The sequence below is a fragment of the Miscanthus floridulus genome, chromosome 1, assembly GCF_019320115.1.
Source record: "Miscanthus floridulus cultivar M001 chromosome 1, ASM1932011v1, whole genome shotgun sequence".
In the NCBI taxonomy this organism is placed as follows: Eukaryota; Viridiplantae; Streptophyta; class Magnoliopsida; order Poales; family Poaceae; genus Miscanthus; species Miscanthus floridulus.
The window spans coordinates 133,010,138-133,027,600 of NC_089580.1; the positions used below are offsets into that span (position 1 = coordinate 133,010,138).

Consider the following 17,463-nt stretch of genomic DNA (forward strand, 5'->3'; position numbering starts at 1 on the left):
CAATGACGGCCAGAGCGACGATGGTTCGTGGTGGAGTGGGGAAGCAGGATATGGCGTCTGATCTCGTCTGCCTCTCTTTTGTGCAGTTGTCGCTACATGGAAGGAGAGAAGGAGGAGAGAATATGAAAATCCAGGCTTGCATGTAATGTGATTTTATGAAAGAGAAGTGACGTATTTTTTCGCAAGTCTTAATTACGCCGGATGGACGTCCGTTTCTTCCCTTCCTATTTGGCCGGCCGGAGACGTGAGGTTTTTTTTTTCACGAGCGTTAATTACACCCAGATGGACGTTCGTTTCCCCTCCTTCCTATTCGGCCAGGCAATTTGAGATTTTTTTTCACAAGCGCTTACGACTGTTGGACGCCGTTTGGTCGTATGTTTCCGTCGATTAGTGGCATATGATGAGACGTGATCACGTGATTCTCGTGTGGAGTGGAATTTTTAGGGAAGAAGCGCCGTGTGGGCCATTGTGGGGGGCGACGACGCCGGGTGGGATAACAAGCATGGGATCGCACTCAGGCAGACCGACGACCCGACGTTGGATTGTTGCACTAAAACGGTATCCATTTTTAGTCTTTTTATACGTGATGAGAGAAGAGATTGATGAGTCATGCTAACATGCCGCTTGTGGTTGGTGTGGCCTTTGATGATGGCAGTTTTCTTCTTGATTGGTTGCATGGCTTCCTTCTTGATTGCACATGCACGATTCCTGTTTGCATGCACCATTATGGCGTCGTGCATGGAAGGTGGTTAGGTTGCTCGGTTTCACGTAATCCTTGATATTCTTTCTTCCTTAAAAAAAGAAAAGAATGGAGATTGGTATATAATCAATCATTCATATATATAGTTCTTATTTAGCAAATTGTATTGCTATAATTGTGCATGACTAATTTGGAAGGAAGAATTTTGTTGCAAGGGATGGGTGTAGGAGCGAGGGCTGCGGGAACGCAGCTAGCAGGACTATGTGTCCAAGTTGAAATGTCGTACAAAAAAAATGTTAACGCTTTGTTCTTTTTAGTTGTAGGAGAAAACAACGAATCAATAATCCTTCTTTATATGAACCGAGATTATGGACAAACAATCTCAAAAGTAGGCAGTGAGAGCTAATGAATCCGAGATCCTGCGCTTCTTGATCGGCAGTGGACTCTGCACCTCCTCCTCCTCGACCCATCTCTTCACCCCGGCGTTCTCCGGCACAGGCATCAGGTTGAGGTCAAAGTTCCTGACGGTGACGCCCGATGACGACCCCGTAGCGGACGCCGACGCCGACAGGGAGACGGACACCGACGACGTGCCGTCCCAGTAGTGGCAGCGCTTGTGGCCGCCGAGCGCCTGGCCCGTGGCGAAGCCCCTCCGGCAGATGGTGCACCGGTGCGGCCCACCGCTAGCCGCCGATCCCGGCGACGCCGTCGTCTCGTCGAAGTCACCCCCGGACGCCGTCTGTGCCGTGGCGGCGAGAGCAGCAGCGTACTGCTCCGGCGTGGGCGGCTTGCGGTGGCTGGACTTGTGGCCGCCGAGCGCCTGGTACGACGCGAAGGCCTTCCCGCACACCGCGCACCGGAACCGGAGCTGCTCCTCGTGCGCCGCGGGGGATGGCGGCGGTGGGCACCGCTGCTGCTTATTATTGCCGTGTCCCTGTCCGACTCCCTCCTGCTGCCGCGCGAACCCGAACCCAGCGGCGGCGGCCTTGCTGAGGCCGCTTCCTCGGGTGCCGGCGAGCGCGGCGAGGCAGATGGCGAGGTAGTCCTCCTTGTTGAGCTTGAGCCGCGTCGGCGGCGCGAGGGAGAGCGAGGTGGGGTCAGGAAGAGCTTCGAAACCGGCGGCCATGGCTACTAGCTGATGACGATTGACGACAGGTGCTGAGAAAACTCCCCGGCGCACGTCGCTAACGTTCTTGGACTTCTAGGTCTTAAGGCTGGAAGGCGTGGATGGATCGGAGATGGAAGAGGAGAGGGTGACCGGTGTGTGTTTATATAGGGACAGCGAGGAAGTGATCTACGTTTGGTTTGGGGGGCAAGCTAAGCAGCAAGCGAGTGCAGAGGTCGCGAGTCAAACATGCGGGCGGTGGCCGCTGCTGCGTTGCTTCTTCGCGGGGCATAGGCATACAAGTTGCCAATATAAAACTTTGCTGGTAGTTCAGCGGCGACTCGAACGTGAGCGGTTGGGGCCGCCGGTGGCTACCTGAGCTGCAGATCCGGTGGCCCTTGAGCGTTTCTTTGGGGCGACACGCGACGCCACATAGGCGGCGTGTGAACACCAGATCAAGCAAGAGCAGCTTTTCGATCGGTATATATTTTTCTTTTTCATTTCCCAGAGGGAAAGCTGAAGAAGAGAGGTGCGCGAGCTACTCTACAAAGGGCTGGAAAAAAAAAAGCCTGGAAGTACGTATAACCCACCTTATTGGACTCTTTTTTTCTTTAAAAAAATTGCTATAGAGGCGTGATTGTACGTACGTTGTGAGGGTCTAAGTTTTACTATGTAATCTAGAAAAAGAGAGGAGAGAGAATTAGAATGTCGCATGAAAGTATAATTGTCTCTATGAATGTACTACTTAATATTAACTTAATTTTGACCATCTATGAATCCTTTTTATATATTGGAGGACACACGAAGAAACTATTTTTTTTAATATAGATTACTCAAAATATTTTCAAAATCAAATTAAATATGTAAAAATGTAATTAAGAATGTTCTAAATAGCGGACTATAGCATCTAGAGGAGAGGTCTGATTAGACGCTATAGCCCTCTATTTAGTACAATGGTGTTTGTAGAGGCAAATGGTGTGAGCCGCTACAGCCTGCTATTTGGTACAACGATGTTGTAAAGGCAACTGATGTGTGCCACTATAGCTCTGCTATAAGCCATAACCCGCTATTTAGAACATCGAATTTAACCAAATCCAGAATGCTTTGACTCTATGCAAAAATGTCATCTATTATTTAAAATTCTGAGACATACTTTCAGTCATGTGATTTTACAAGATGTTTTCTCTTTCTCAGGAAGGATGCAATTCTAGTATAATATTAAGTCAAAGCATCTTAATAAATTTGATCAAATTTCAAAGATACTAATATTTATCGTAATAATAGGTATCATTAGATTCATATTGGAGTATATTTTCATAGTATATATCTATTTGGACTTATAAATGATGATACTATTTTCTAAAAATTAATCAAACCTATGATATAGTTTTACTTAGATCAAACCAAAAATTGCATGTCATGTCTAAATAAGAGCCGTTACACCTAACTTTTTATTATGACACCATTATAAAAAAAATTTGCGATAAAAAAAGTGATTGTAACTCTGATGTCAAGGTCTCTAGTTGCAATACTTTGTCCATCCCAAAAATAATATACTCCGTAACTACATCTAGGTTTGTCCTAAGCTAATAAACTATGTTAGATTTGATAGCAGAAAATATCAACATCTACGACATAAAATTAATACAATTAGATCGATTACCCAATAATTTTCACAATAATATACTTATTTGATGTCATAGATATTAATTATTGTTTCAATTACTCAGTCAAAATTAAAATAGTTTGACTTAGCATAAATAACCCAGAAGTAGCTATATCTTTTGTTGGAGGTAATACAAACTAAGGGCAATAAATTAAGTGCAACTAATGTACTAAATATAACTTCAAGTGGTAAGAGACCTTAAAGCACATGGATTTTTCTTATGTCATATCCCTACAACACAAAACTAATGCAGTAATTTGAGGAGGTAGAGCCTTTTAATAAAACAGTCATGTAGTAATTCCTAATTAATAAACTTTGAATATACATATTTTTAAGATAAAATGGTAACCCACCTACCAAGTTTTTGCATGATGGATGTAGTTTAATGTTAAAAGTAAATAATGATGAACACTATGGTTATCTTTGGTTTGCTCTCAAGATGGGCTTGGGAACATTGCCACCACGTTCGGTCATATTGGCATATATCTATATAATATATAGATGTGACCTCATCAAGTCCTCAAAGTCCAAGATAATTACTCCAACAATATGATCCGCTAGTGGGAAAACCTTGCTTCTGCAGTGACTGATGAATCAGTCAATCAAAAAACACAATAAATATTTGTATAAAAATTACAAATTTTTTTAATTTTGGTAATATACATGTTCCCCCAAAGGACTTATGTTAGTTATCAGATACATAGTCTTAGTAAGATTTTAATTTTTACACAATTTGTCACAATTAACTGTATACTCATTTCTCAGTGACATCATAGTTCATAGTCTAGCTAGGTTAACGATAACCTCATTTATTAAATTGCAGTTTACTTTAACTTTATTCTTAGTCAAACTTCTTTAATAACTGATTATTTTTTTAGAAAAATACTATAACATAAAATTAGTCTCATTCGATTCTTTATATACTTTTTTACTGTACATTTATTTGAACTTGTAGATGAGAAGGTTTGACTTAGTATAAAATCAAATTACAAAGCATACTACGACAAACAGTAGTTTGGAATGGAAAAAGTACTCTGTATTATACGGCGGAAACCAGAGAAGAATGGCCATAGCCGATGTGCCCATCTGTTAGCCTATTCGGTTAACTGGTTCGTATCGTTGCTGGTTCGTGAAGAAGTACTGCTGGCTGGTTTGTGTAAGAAAAAAATACTGTTCCAGCTGAAAATTTACGATCGTTTACAGCCAAACAAACAGGCTGTGTATAGGTGACGTACGTACTCGGGACTGTAATAAGCCGGCAGCAACTTCCCAGAAATGGCAAATCGGAACAAAACAATATATTCCAGCAGAGCTCCGTGAGAAATGGATCGCGACAAAATCACGTCTTCTTTACATTTCTGCAGGAGCACAGCCTCTACCACTGCGAATAAAACAGCAAGCGTGCCAGCATCAATGACCGGCAGACTAGTTTTTGAGTTTTGACTGCGTGTAATTGACCTAGCAGCTAGAGCTGGGATTCGGGCCGGCAGAGTCCGCTTCATTTGAATCTCGGCTTTGCAGCTATTCTAGATCTGATAATGGACTTTGCAAATATTCTAGATGATGTTATACTAGTATTTATTTGTCTTTTTCATAACTAGATGTTTTTTGAGACAATGTTTTCATAAACCTTGCTACGCTTAGGGCGTCCGACGCCCAGCCAGAATCAGACGGCTTACCCGCCAAAACGCATCCCGTACGAATAAAAAAGAAATCTCGCACCATGCTTATTTCCACGCCGCTTCCTTCCTATGGATCCAGGAAAGTCTCATCCTCTCCCCCCTGCTCTCGTTTCGCAAACACAACATTATCCTCTGCCCTACTGCTTTTCCTCCCATTGATACTAGCGCCTGAGCCCCAGGAGATTGGAGGCGGATGTTGCCTACGGCACAGAGCCGAAGGGACTCGCCTTGCGACTTGTGCCCATGCTCAAGATGCGCAACCGTCGGAGAGTGCGGCAAAGGATCCGACATGTCCTTTTGTCCCAGTCTGGCCTGAATCTGCACAGCAGCTCGTCGGTGGCTGCACAGCCGCTTGACGGGGCCTCGTAGCCCCCCGTCTGGTGGCATTCCCCCCTCCCACGCGGCACTCCACGGCATCGAGCCCACGCCGGCGTCGAGCTCTGTGTCGACGAACCGCCATTCGTCCAAGCAGCAAGTAGATGCTACGCTGAAAGTGTAAGTTGCAAGCCTATGTTTCAATTGCTTTATATGTTTTATAGGTATGTTGCAAGTGTTTGTTGTATATGTTGTAATGGTTGTACACATATGTTGCAAGCTTCTGTTCCCAATGTTTCATCCGTTTTCCAGACGTATGTTGCAAGTGTATTTATTTGGTTGTTGCATATGTTTTACGCATATGTTGCAAGTGTTTTATCTGGATGTTGCATATGTTTTTGCAAATGGTTTTGAGTGTTTTTCAGGTATTTTTGCAAGTGTTTCAGATACATGTTTCAAGTGTTTCATCTGCCTTCGGACGTTGTTGCAAGTGTTGCATCTAAATGTTTTAAAAGTAGATCGGGTATTGTATCTCCCTCTTCGCCTTCTGTTGCCTCGCCTCGGTGTCTCCTTCTCCTCCCGGTGCCAGCTGGGCATACGCCGCCCCCTCCCGTTCATCTCAAGGCTGGTGACGTTTGGGACGGCATGGGCATCCGGACGTCCCGTCCGTCCAGACGTCCGGGCTCTAGCAAGCCTGTTTCATAACTAGATAGCAAATGGTTACACATTCTATGCATAGAAGACATATTTGGTGTTTTCCTAAATGACGATTATTATAATAGGCTATAGAGAAGGAAGAAGACACCAACAATTAAATGAGCTATTTCCAGTGGCATGCTGCCCATAACCGGCTAAAGGTGCGGATCATATTATGCAGTCCATCGTGCCGCGAGGTTTTAGGTACATCACGGAGCATGTTCATCTGCACTGTTCAGAAGTTAGTGTTATGCTTTGGGTTGTGCTAAAAAATCATGTCATGACCCTTTTCAAATAGCATGCATGGTACAAATCTCAGCTCTAACTTAAGACCAATCGCTTGTCTAAATATTTACAGCAGCACAGCACTCCCCGGTTTCGACTCCACATGCATATTACAGGCACTCGTCACTGTCGTCATATCCATCCCTTTTATCCAACTCCGTAGTTAATGTTAATTGGTTAGAAGTCAATATCTCGATACTACTAAAATGGCACACTTATTTTTGACCGGCCGGTGCTTGGTTTTGGTTGGTTTCTGTCCCTTTCATTCAGGTAAGAAGAACAAAAATGTGAAAAGAAGCACGAACGTTGAATGATAATAGCATAACCACAGTCCACAGGCGACGTAACACTGTACATTGTTGTGTATAACAAGAGCGAAGATATGACGTACCAGTCAGGAGTCAGCATATATATGCGTACGTAACAATGCAAAGGCCTCGTTCGTCAGTCAAAATTTAGCAAATATAAAAGTTGCACACGGAAGAAGAAACTAAGCAATGATCCTACGCCAAAACAATCCGACGTTGTTTATGTATTCATTCAAGTGGGGTTTAGCGCGCGTGATACTTGTGATTGATGACTACAGCTTATATCCAATGGGTATTATTTTTTTTTCTCTGACCACTCGTGCTCACAAGTAGTATTCCACAGGCGTACGCAAGAGACCTTTTTTTTATAAGGTTCTTGTGTTGTAGGCGGTCGTCAATAGTAATGTCAATGGACCGGAGACTTGGAGTTCACATGCCGCACGCTATTTACCTCCGTTCTGGTACTTTTTAATCAACGAATAATATTTTTCTCTTACAATAAATCAGTCAACAGTACTTTCAGCCATAATTTATCAGTCAAGCGAACATGGCACTTACTTATAACTTATCTTGGAATTCCTATAATTTTTTTTTATGAAACAGGAAGGTTATGAGCCACTACTTCAAAACAATATGATACCTTATATTTCAGGACAGAGAGAGTATGAAAGAATTTTGTAAGATAAAAAAATAGTAACATAAAGCTTATATTATCAGCCCATATGATTTTTTATTAAATTAAAATTCAAATTATATTTACCAATAAAAATCTCAAATTAGATTTGTATCTGGGACCATATATAACTATTGTTGACTCTAGCCCGTGGGAGAGTGCAGATTGATAGATTAGTTTAAATAACAGAAGAAACAGCTTGTCAGGCTTAGCTTTGCAAGGAGAAAAACCATTAATTATACAAATATATTTGTATATATCTGAAAATGAAATTAACATTTATAACAAATAGTTGCCAAACCTAGTTTTGTAGAGTGCATCTATGAAAGGAAGAAGCATATTCCAACAGTCATAGTGTAAATATTATAAGGGAGTGTCTAGTTATTGTCGACAGATTTTACGTGATCAAATCTGTCAAATTTTATAGTACATGTGATGTTTATATATTATACATGTGATGTTCTATTATGTATTTTGTGATGTTCCTTTGGTATACAAGTGATGTTCTATGAAATTGACAGATTTAGTGCCAAAAAATCTGTCAGCAGATAAAATAGCATGTAATATACATGTAATGTTCATATATTATACATGTGATGTTCGATAATATATTTTTCTAACGTTCACATGCTATACAAATGATGTTCTATGAAATCTGAAAGATCACAGATGTAGTACCAAAAAATCTATCGACAGATAAATAGCAAAAGTCATATTATAATAGGCAGTGCTAGCTAAAAGCAGCTCCAAGGCTGCGGACTACTGTGGCTAAGTGCTGCTGCTAGCTGAAGCGAGCAAGCTCATAATAATCTTTTTCTTTAGGTTGCATTGCAATCTATGAGAAAATACTTGCTACAGTTATTTAAACCATGTGCCTGATGGGTCGAACTCAAATCTGTTCAAAGGCAGTCTAGTCCTAGCCTGAACCTGTTCAATATTCAGAGTTTCAGACTATATGAAAAGAAGAACACTGCGCCGTGCATCCTCATGCTGACGCTGGCTGAGTGTCAACAGCGATCTACTTACTCAAGTAATTAATATTATTATGCGGAGTACTAATATAAAATTCTCTGGCTGCTTGAAGGAGATCCATGCATGTGATCGATTATTTGTTACTTCTTGTTAGCTTCCATCTGCATCAAGCATCGATTCTTTATCATCATCGTTGTGCTGCGGACTGCAACTGAGGTGGCGTATTACCAAGAGTCCAACACCATTTGCTCAAAGCACCTGCCGTATCTAACAAGAAGCTTCAGTTAGTTCATTATTAATTAGGAGCAGTCATAATGTACAAAAAGATGTCTGAAATCATGTGCACTGTTGTCACTTTAATTTAATTAATTTATATACCAGTTGAAACAAGTCCAAGATCTAGAATGGAGATCGGGGATCATTTTCATACCGTATATACATGAATATTTCCACACGTTGCACATACGGGTCCATTTCAGCAGCAGCAGCAAGCAATGTCAACATCAGCCATGTGTGGGAACCAAACGGCAGCCATCACCCTCAGGCCTCAGTTGCATACTAATCATGCACGATTTGTCAAGTAGAATCAGTTAGCTAGTGAAGAACAATCCACTTATCCACACCTCAGTGAAGAAAGGTTGTCTTGCTGACTCTGCATGCATTCGTGCTTGGCTACATCATCTTCACCTTACATATAATTCGTGGAAGCTTCCTACACAGAAAATAGACATGCCTATTCACGGCGTCAGTACGGAAAAATGAAGGGAAGTTTGAGATCATCCTTCCGTGAAATATTTGGTCATCCATCTCCGCCGACAAAATTTATTTATGCCGGTTTTTGTTCAAGCTGTCAGGCGTGCGTCCAAGGACCAAGGCATTATATATACTAGTGTTTCACGTTCATTTGAATTGACGATCTTTGAGATTTCGTGTTTGATTTTGTTTTCTACACTTTGCCCAGACCTCAATCTCTTCAAAGTTCAGGTGGCGTAAAAAGATCATTATTACACGAGTTCCAACACCATGTGCTTTTTGATTAGTAACTGCAGTCACTAACAGCGGTTGATGAGCAGCGCAGGCCTCAACTCTGAATTAAAATCAACGTTCACAAATACATAAAAGTAGTATTTCGGGAACCCCTTTCCTACGAAGCTTCATTCTTTTCATTTCATCAGATAAAATTCAGTCTGAATTTATGTGCCCTGTTTTCGCTAGGGTTTACCAGTAGACGCATGCAAGTCCGTCCGTGATCAACACAACTGATCGAGAGCATCATTTTCTGGTCTTGCCTTTCTTATAGATCAAGATGAATTCCAGAGACATGGGAACGAACAGCAACCACGCAGTGCTTCAGTTTACATACTAATCATCATCATCATGCAATTAAGCTTGATTTGTCAAGAAGGATTAATCACATGATCAGTCAAGAACGATTCGTACCTCAGTGTAGTAGGCTAGTAGATTAGGTCGCCTTGCTGACCTGTGCGCTTCATGCTTCGTCAGTTCGTCTTCTTAAGCATAATTCGTGGAAGTTTCTTACGCGGAAAAGGCCGGCTTTGCCCGGTCAGGAAGTACTGCACTGCACGGCACGTGAAACATATTTAGGCCGCGCCAGGTGTCTCTGCTGTGTCCTAGACTCCTAGGCCTTATATACAAGCATTTCTTTTTGTTCAATTTTAGACCAAAGACCATTGATCCCGCTTTATACAAAGCAAAGGTTTAAGGTTTGCTGGGGTACGTAACCAGTTTACAAGAGAAACAGCACAGTGCTCAGGAACTTCCCCTCTAAACTGATCAAAAAGAGAATGAGAAACCAACAGAAAACCCGTCCAAAAGAGCGTCAGTACATTATAGCAAACTTTGATTAAAAAAAAAACTAAATAGTTTTCACCGATTGCTTGAGTGCGCAAGTGCCATGATAACCTCTTTGTTGCCGTCGTCGTCCAACTAACTTTTCTCTTTTTCCATGAGTAGGATGCCCCATTTCTGCATTAGAATGGTTGATCGGTGTACCAGCAAAATCAGGATGGGTGACGATTTTATTATTAAAAACATAGTCATTAACTTTTTTGTTTCATTTGATTTGATTCGAATAGGAGGGCATGCTTGTCTTTCATCGCTTTTCCTCCTCGCAGACCAAAGTTTTTCAAACCTTCAAATATGTTCATGCACATGATGTTGTCAACGGTGCTTCCTCTTGTTCTATTTACATTAATGTCAAATCTTTTTAAGAAGAGGAAATAGCCAAATAGATGTGAAAAAATTGTTTCGTAGTCATTTCCTTCCATTTCCTGTCCTGTGGAGAGTCTGGTTTCCCTATAATAAATGGGTAGTTTTCCCTCACTTTCCTTTAGACTTATGGTAAAAACCTGTTTTGATTTGCTGCAATATCATAGAATAATTATGCATTATCAAAATAATAATAATTATTAGATATGGCATTTTGGCCAAAAGGATTCTTCTCTTTTATTATTATATATTATTATTTGTGTGTATGTGAGAGTTTCCACCTTTGACTAAACACCGCATTTCTTTCAACTCATGAAGATGAAGAACAAGAGAAACTCATGATATAAAAGTGGGACCACCGAAACGAAGATATAAACTGACACGATTTACAAGAGGTAGCTGGTGGTTGTCTCAAAGGGACTAGTGATATTGTTATCAAAATTCACAAGTATTTAAATCTCCAATATTAAAAATAGTACACTTAAGATTCAAAGATAAACAAATTTTTTTGACTGATTTTCAAGAATGAATAACTTAGCCACATAATAGCTCTCGAGTGTTATCTGAAAGCAAGAGTTCAGCTGAAGAACACTTGAAATGTGACTGGACCTATATGTATGGAGCTAGGAGTGGATAACAAGCCAGTGAAACTTTTATCGAGTTTTCTTCTAAATCAATTTACTATTAGTTATTATGTCCTCTGTGTTGTTTAATTTGAGGCCCAATTTTATATCGTGCCGAGCCAAAACTGAATTTCATTGAAATAAGCTAATTTTGATTTTAAAAGAAAAATGGTGCAGTTGGAGCAATTTGAAACAAGCTACAAATTCAACTGAGTTTCTCGTCCAGCTCAGCCCAAATTCAACGGATGCTTCAATGAGTTTTTCGTCCAGCCCAGGCCCAAATTCAACGGATGCTTCAATGAGTTTTTTCGTCCAGCCCAGGCCCAAATTCAACGGATTTTTTGGTTAAAGCAAGAAGTACTGTCCTTTCTGAAATGATGTCTACAAATCTGCCGATGAATTCTAGTTTAGACAGAAGTATCGTGACTCCGTGAGCCTTTTGCCTATGCTGAACTCAACTGATTATAAATCAGGGCAGATACATTGCTTCCCAATTTTTAGTTGTACTTTACAATTTGCCAAGTTGCAATCATGCGGGAGAATGGAAAGAATTATTTCTTAAAAAAGAATGAAAACAAATGTATCGTTGTATCTGGACAACATCATTACCCTTCTTCAATTATCTGCGACCACACATGTAGCATGTCTGCAAGTGGGGCCAAGACAAGTACAACTGGGGAAACAAGAATATACACTATAAAGAGAACTGGATTGTTCTAAACTTCAGCATGGCAGTGACTTCTCGAATCACAGCGACCGATAACAACCTGTTTCAATCAGGTCTGGTGCAGCTGAGTTGACAAATTTGCAGTTACATAGGTTGGTTTTTTCTCTCTCTCTCTCTCTCTCTCTTTGATACATGGAAGGAGTTCCTTCCTAATTTGGCCCGATCTATCTCCTTCACAAAGAAGCCCAGAACTATAAGCACATCCTCTTCGACACCAACATATACAACATGGTAGTAGTTTCAGTTTCATGGAAAAAAACACAAATGACATGAAAGAGTTTCTGAAGGATTTGAGATGTCAGAGCATCCAACATGGTAGCCTACATTAGACGGCCAATGGATTACACAGACATATATGCTACAATTTCCACCGCCAACACACTACATAACACCTTTGAAATCTTATTAGAACATCAAATACATGCAATCCTACGTTGAACAATTAAGCGAGATACAAACAGACCGTAGACAGCTTTGGATGCCCATTGTCTTGGAGGAATGACTGACCAACCTAGACTGCGATATCATGCTGAATGTGTCGGAGTAAGACAGGGATTACAATGTCTGGAGAGCTCAGCTGGGGGAGATGGCCTTCAGAGGGCATCACCTCCACAATGGAGTCGCCACCGAGGTGCTTGTGCAGGTACTCAGACACCACAACTGGCACCGCGAGATCCTTGGTGCTCTGAACAATGTGGCATGGGACGCTAACAAGCGGGAGGAGACTGCGCACATCGCTTTGGAAGATCGTCTGGGCAACACTAAGAGCAATGTCCGGACGTATATTGAAGAGTGTCCTGCTAAACTCCTGAACTGCCACTGATTCCATATCTCCTCCAACACACAGGGGTGCAAAACCTGAGCACCAGGCCTTGTAGTTTGATCGCATCGCCTCAAACAGCTCATCGAGCTCATCTTGCTCAAACCCCCCATAGTAGTCCACATCATTGAGGTACCTATATTTGGTCAAAAGACAGAGTTGAATAGGTGAGGGTAAATACAAGATGCAGTTAATATGTAAACAAAGCCAGAAAAGATAGAATAGAATAGAGATTCAAAGAGCACCACTGATTCGAGAACAAAGTCCTTCTGGGAGAAAAAAAAAATGGATATTTCAGATATTCAGATGATGTTCACAACACTAAATGACAAACATGGTCTTCAATTGCATTTCAGTGGAAGGTGAACTGCAGAATTCAGATGATGTTCACTACGCTAGTATCTTTTCATCACAAAGGATTCATCATATAAAAAAATAAACTATCAAGTAGCAGAAGTGAAATTCATTTCTAGGTTTTACAAAATCAAAGGAAGGTTCAGATGAAGCTGTGTCTTGAGACAAAAATGTGATTTAATGCCACTGAAACCTAACTTTATTGCAAAGAACACTGGCATGTGCCATCATATAAACTATCTGTGTTTTAACTACATATGTGTTTTTATGAGCACTGTACCTGAAGCATAACTAAAAGTATCATAAAAGAAAAAAAGATTCTCAGCAACACTTTCTTTTGCAGTATCTTTCCAGTGGTTCCCACTTGTGATCAACAAAGATTTTGCACAAAGTACTTCGTAATGCAGATTAAGCTCCAAATTGCATGAGATTAACATGTATCCCTCTTTTCTATTCTTCGTCATTAGTTATGCAATATCTAGTTTGTACACTAGAAAAGACAGGATGTACGTCAATTAAGCTGAATAGTTGATCCTAGAATTCAACACATGTCACATAGTTTTAAGATTTGTGCTGGCTACAGCATTGTCCATTATATTATAGTTTTAAGCAAGGCACATCTTTTGAAGGTTTCCAGCAATGTGACATCAAGAAAGCAAGATTTAGGCTATTTCGCACATAATGCTGTCACCATATTAAGAAAAAATGTTTAATAACTCCTATCTGTAAGAACAAAAATGGATACTTAATAAGGTGGAAAAAACATGAGTAAATGGGCTAGATATGCATATCATGACATTTTCCTTGCACTGGCTTTGTTAATTTGTTGTTTAACTCAAATCATCGCCAGGGAATTATTAGCACAATAAATATGACAGTAAGATGCTCTCCAGAGTTCAAGGTGAAAAAACAAAGCCAAGCAAGGTCAATTGCACATGTTTAATCACGTCCTGCACCTGTATAATGGGATTAGCTTTCAATACTAGTTACAGTAGGAACACATAGGTTTTTGTTCTTCTGCAAAGCTTGTTATTATTATTACTATCTATATGAGCATTTGTGACCTCAACCAGGTTGATTTTTTTTAACCCCAAATTCAACAATTATTGATCTCTAATCTCTACTGAACCAAACAATTTGTTGTTTTAACTGCCTAGTAATCACCGAGAAAATTGCAATTATAGGACGCGAAACAATGCGCTTCGCTATTATAGGACTGCAAACATCGACTTCGCTAAAACGATCCTTAAAACGTTGGCACTTTGTTATACATGACATTTGGTCTTTTTAATCACTTTTCTCAACTAAACTACATGTATTTTGTTATACATGACGACGGCTGTCTCTCCTTCTGCCCTCGCTGTCGAAGAATCAAAGCTTCAAGCAAGGCGCAAACTTCGCGGTGGCTGGTGCCACGGCGCTGAAGACGAGCACGAGCCCAGCGGCGTTCTACCCGCAGGCCGGCGACGGCGGCGCCAAGCCTCCTCCGAACAACATCTCCCTCAGCGACGAGCTGGGGTGGTTCGACGCCATGAAGCCCTCGCTCTGCGGCTCACCCCAAGGTACGTAACTCATTGGTGTGAGACGCCACGTCATCATCCTGATGTGTACATTGCGATGTGCACTGTAGCATACAAGGAGTTTTTCGGGAAGGCGCTGTTCGTAGCTTGAGGGCAATACGGTCACATCACGGCAAAATACATGTATTTTAGTTTAGAAAAGTAATTAAAAAGACCAAATGTCATGTATAACGAAGTGCCAACGTTTCAAGGGTCGTTTTAGCGATGTCGATGTTTAGAGTCCTATATTAATGAAGCGCATCGTTTCGCGTCCTATAATTGCAATTTTCCCGTAATCACCAATTGACCACTTGTTTAAAATCTTGGATCTACAACTAGGATTTCAGTTCTGCAAATCTTAGTGACAAGATCAATCTTATGCTACAGAAAAAGGTAACGTTGTATATATTGTGTACTGCACCTTATCAGTAGTTATTATGGCGGCATGGCCCTATTTCCTTGTCAAGTCGACTGTTGAATTTCAGATCCAACCGTACAACACTCAACTACTATGGTAACCAAATTTAAAGTATCGGTCATGTTCTGAGTACTTGTAGATGATTGATCACTATCATCCATAAAGGTATCACCATTTGGGCGGCCCATACCAGGCCACCTTATTTTGGAAGGTAAATCCAATATGCGATCCTCATCTTCAAAATAGCGTGATGATAAGTGACAGAGCACACTCACAATTATCAAAAGTTTTCGAGTATATCGACAAGAGTGGATCCTTCCAGAAAAGATGCCCACACGCTAATCTAGTCGTAGACTCGGAGTGAACCACAAGCCATACATGTTGACAGCCATATATAGTATAGAATTTCTGTTACAGAACCCTAACAGGGCTCTAATTTCCCAAACCCGAAAGTTGCCGTCATGGGGGATGGGGCTAGGGTCCGTGCTGGACTGCTGGTACCATGTATAGTTCCTAGGGAGCTTGTAGCTCAATTCACCAAAATTACAGCACAGCAGATAAATCAAGAGCTGCCACAGTGGATTCGTTCCCCCAGTTCCCAATCATGAAGGTATGAAGGGTATGGATTGGAACAGAGCAGGAAGGTGAAATTAGAGCGAGCGAGAAAGGGAGTAAGCAGGGTGGGAACTCGAATAAATTACCTTGGGGACGCGGAGAGGAGCACGAGCTTGGAAAAGAGGTCGGGCCTGGAGATGGACGCGATCGCGCCGATGACCGCGGAGACGGAGTGGCCGACGTAGATGCAGGACTGGACGCCGAGCTCCTGGAGGATGGCGAGGAGGTCGAGCGCGTAGCCCTCGAGCGTGGCGTAGCGGGAGAAGTCGAAGTAGTCCGGGTTGGTGGGGCCGGCGCCCATGGTGTCGAAGAGCACGACGCGGTAGTCGGCGACGAGGTGCGGCACGAGGTGCTTCCAGACGGACTGGTCGGTGCCGAAGCCGTGCGCCAGCACGATGACCCCGCGCTTGCCCTCGCCCACCACGCGCAGGTTGTGCGCCTCCTCCACGATCCCCATGCCGTGTTCCTTGAGGGACGCGCTGGGCGGGACGGGGAGAGGAGAGGAGCGGGGCAGAGCAGAGCCGGAGGGAGTGAGGGGGCAGTGGGAAACGGATGAATGGCGGGCGTTTTAAGGCGGGGGCGTGGACGGGGAATCTGCCGGTCGGGGAGGGGAACGCGCGCCGACCGGACGCACGGACGCCGCTGCCCGCTGCTGCTGCTGCCTGGGCTTCGGCGACAGCGTCGCTGACGGACTGGGTCGATCGGTGGGGCGGTTTGGTGAGGGCGGGCCGGACGGCGGCCGCGGGCGCACCGGATTGCTGCCAGTTGGTAGGTTTCCTCTGCTCGGCATTGGCGGGGCTTCCACTGGGCCATTAACATAAGGGGAAATTGGTTCGATAGCATCGAAAGGTTGCGACCTCCGTAAAATAGCACTGCAAGAGTTTGACTTCGTAAAATAGCACCGAAAGTTATCATCATTAACCGTAAATAGCACTTTGTCAGGTTTTACACTCAGAAGCGTTAATTTTACCTAAACTCCAAAGGGAAAATGACATTTGTACCCTTGCCTTATCCTCATCCCTGTCCTCTGCTGCGCCGTGCACGCCTGGTTCTGCCGGTCTGTCTTGCCGCGCCGCTCTCGGTTCTGTTGGGAGCGCCGCCTCCGCCCGTCCGCCAGCCGCCTGGGAGCTCCGAGGGCCTCCTGCGCCTGCCGCCGCGGCTTCCTCGCCGCCTGCGCCGTCCGTCGTGGGCTGCTCGTCGTGCGGAGGCCGTGCCGCCTCCGCCCATCCGCCGGCCGCCTGGGAGCTCGGAGGGCCTCCTACGCGGGCCGCCGCGGCTTCCTCTTTGCACGTAGGCCGCTCCTCGTGTGGAGGCCGCGCCGTCCACCGCGGGCCGCTCGTCACGCGGAGGCCGCGCCGCCTGCGCCGTCCACCACCTCCTCCTCCTCGGCTGCGTGTTGCGCCGACCGTGACTCCTCCTCCAGTGCGCATGCGGTGGAACAATGCATCAATCTGAGATCCCCCACGGGTAAGAATGAAACCCTAGCTATCTACTTCATAGTTCGTAGTACAACTGAAATTAGTTACGAAGTCCGATTTGTGTGTGCGATTTCACGTGGTATGAGGATGGTCAACGATGAGAAAGGGTATCTAGAAGCAGTGCTATTTTTTTTTTTTGCACTGCTACTATTTCAGGATCGATCCAAACAATGCATGTCAAGTAGTGATTGATGTTTCTTCCTACTCAACTGTTGAGGATGGTCGATCTGTGTACAAA

At 43.1% G+C, this 17,463-nt stretch overlaps 2 protein-coding genes across 2 annotated transcripts; both read right to left on the reverse strand.

Annotated features, from left to right (window-relative positions):
* Window positions 1-1,009: 1,009 nt before the first annotated feature.
* LOC136493980 (zinc finger protein 36-like) lies at window positions 1,010-1,923 on the reverse strand. The gene has a single exon (XM_066490111.1). The coding sequence runs from the start codon at window positions 1,824-1,826 to the stop codon at window positions 1,083-1,085; it is 744 nt and encodes a 247-aa protein (XP_066346208.1). The 5' UTR covers window positions 1,827-1,923; the 3' UTR covers window positions 1,010-1,082.
* A 10,323-nt stretch (window positions 1,924-12,246) lies between these two features.
* LOC136493988 (probable esterase D14L) lies at window positions 12,247-16,532 on the reverse strand. Its single transcript, XM_066490122.1, has 2 exons — window positions 15,834-16,532; window positions 12,247-12,937 (listed from the first exon to the last, which is right to left on the reverse strand). The coding sequence occupies exons 1-2, from the start codon at window positions 16,202-16,204 to the stop codon at window positions 12,493-12,495; spliced, it is 816 nt and encodes a 271-aa protein (XP_066346219.1). The 5' UTR covers window positions 16,205-16,532; the 3' UTR covers window positions 12,247-12,492.
* Window positions 16,533-17,463: the final 931 nt, after the last annotated feature.

What these genes read in the sequence shown, in the direction of transcription:
- LOC136493988 (XM_066490122.1), bottom strand. Translation starts at nt 16,204, where the DNA reads ATGGGGATCGTGGAGGAGGCGCACAACCTGCGCGTGGTGGGCGAGGGC. An exon ending in CTCCTCTCCGCGTCCCCAAG is followed by an intron (nt 12,938 to 15,833) that starts GTAATTTATTCG and finishes GACCAAATATAG; the next exon opens with GTACCTCAATGATGTGGACT.
- LOC136493980 (XM_066490111.1), bottom strand. Translation starts at nt 1,826, where the DNA reads ATGGCCGCCGGTTTCGAAGCTCTTCCTGACCCCACCTCGCTCTCCCTC.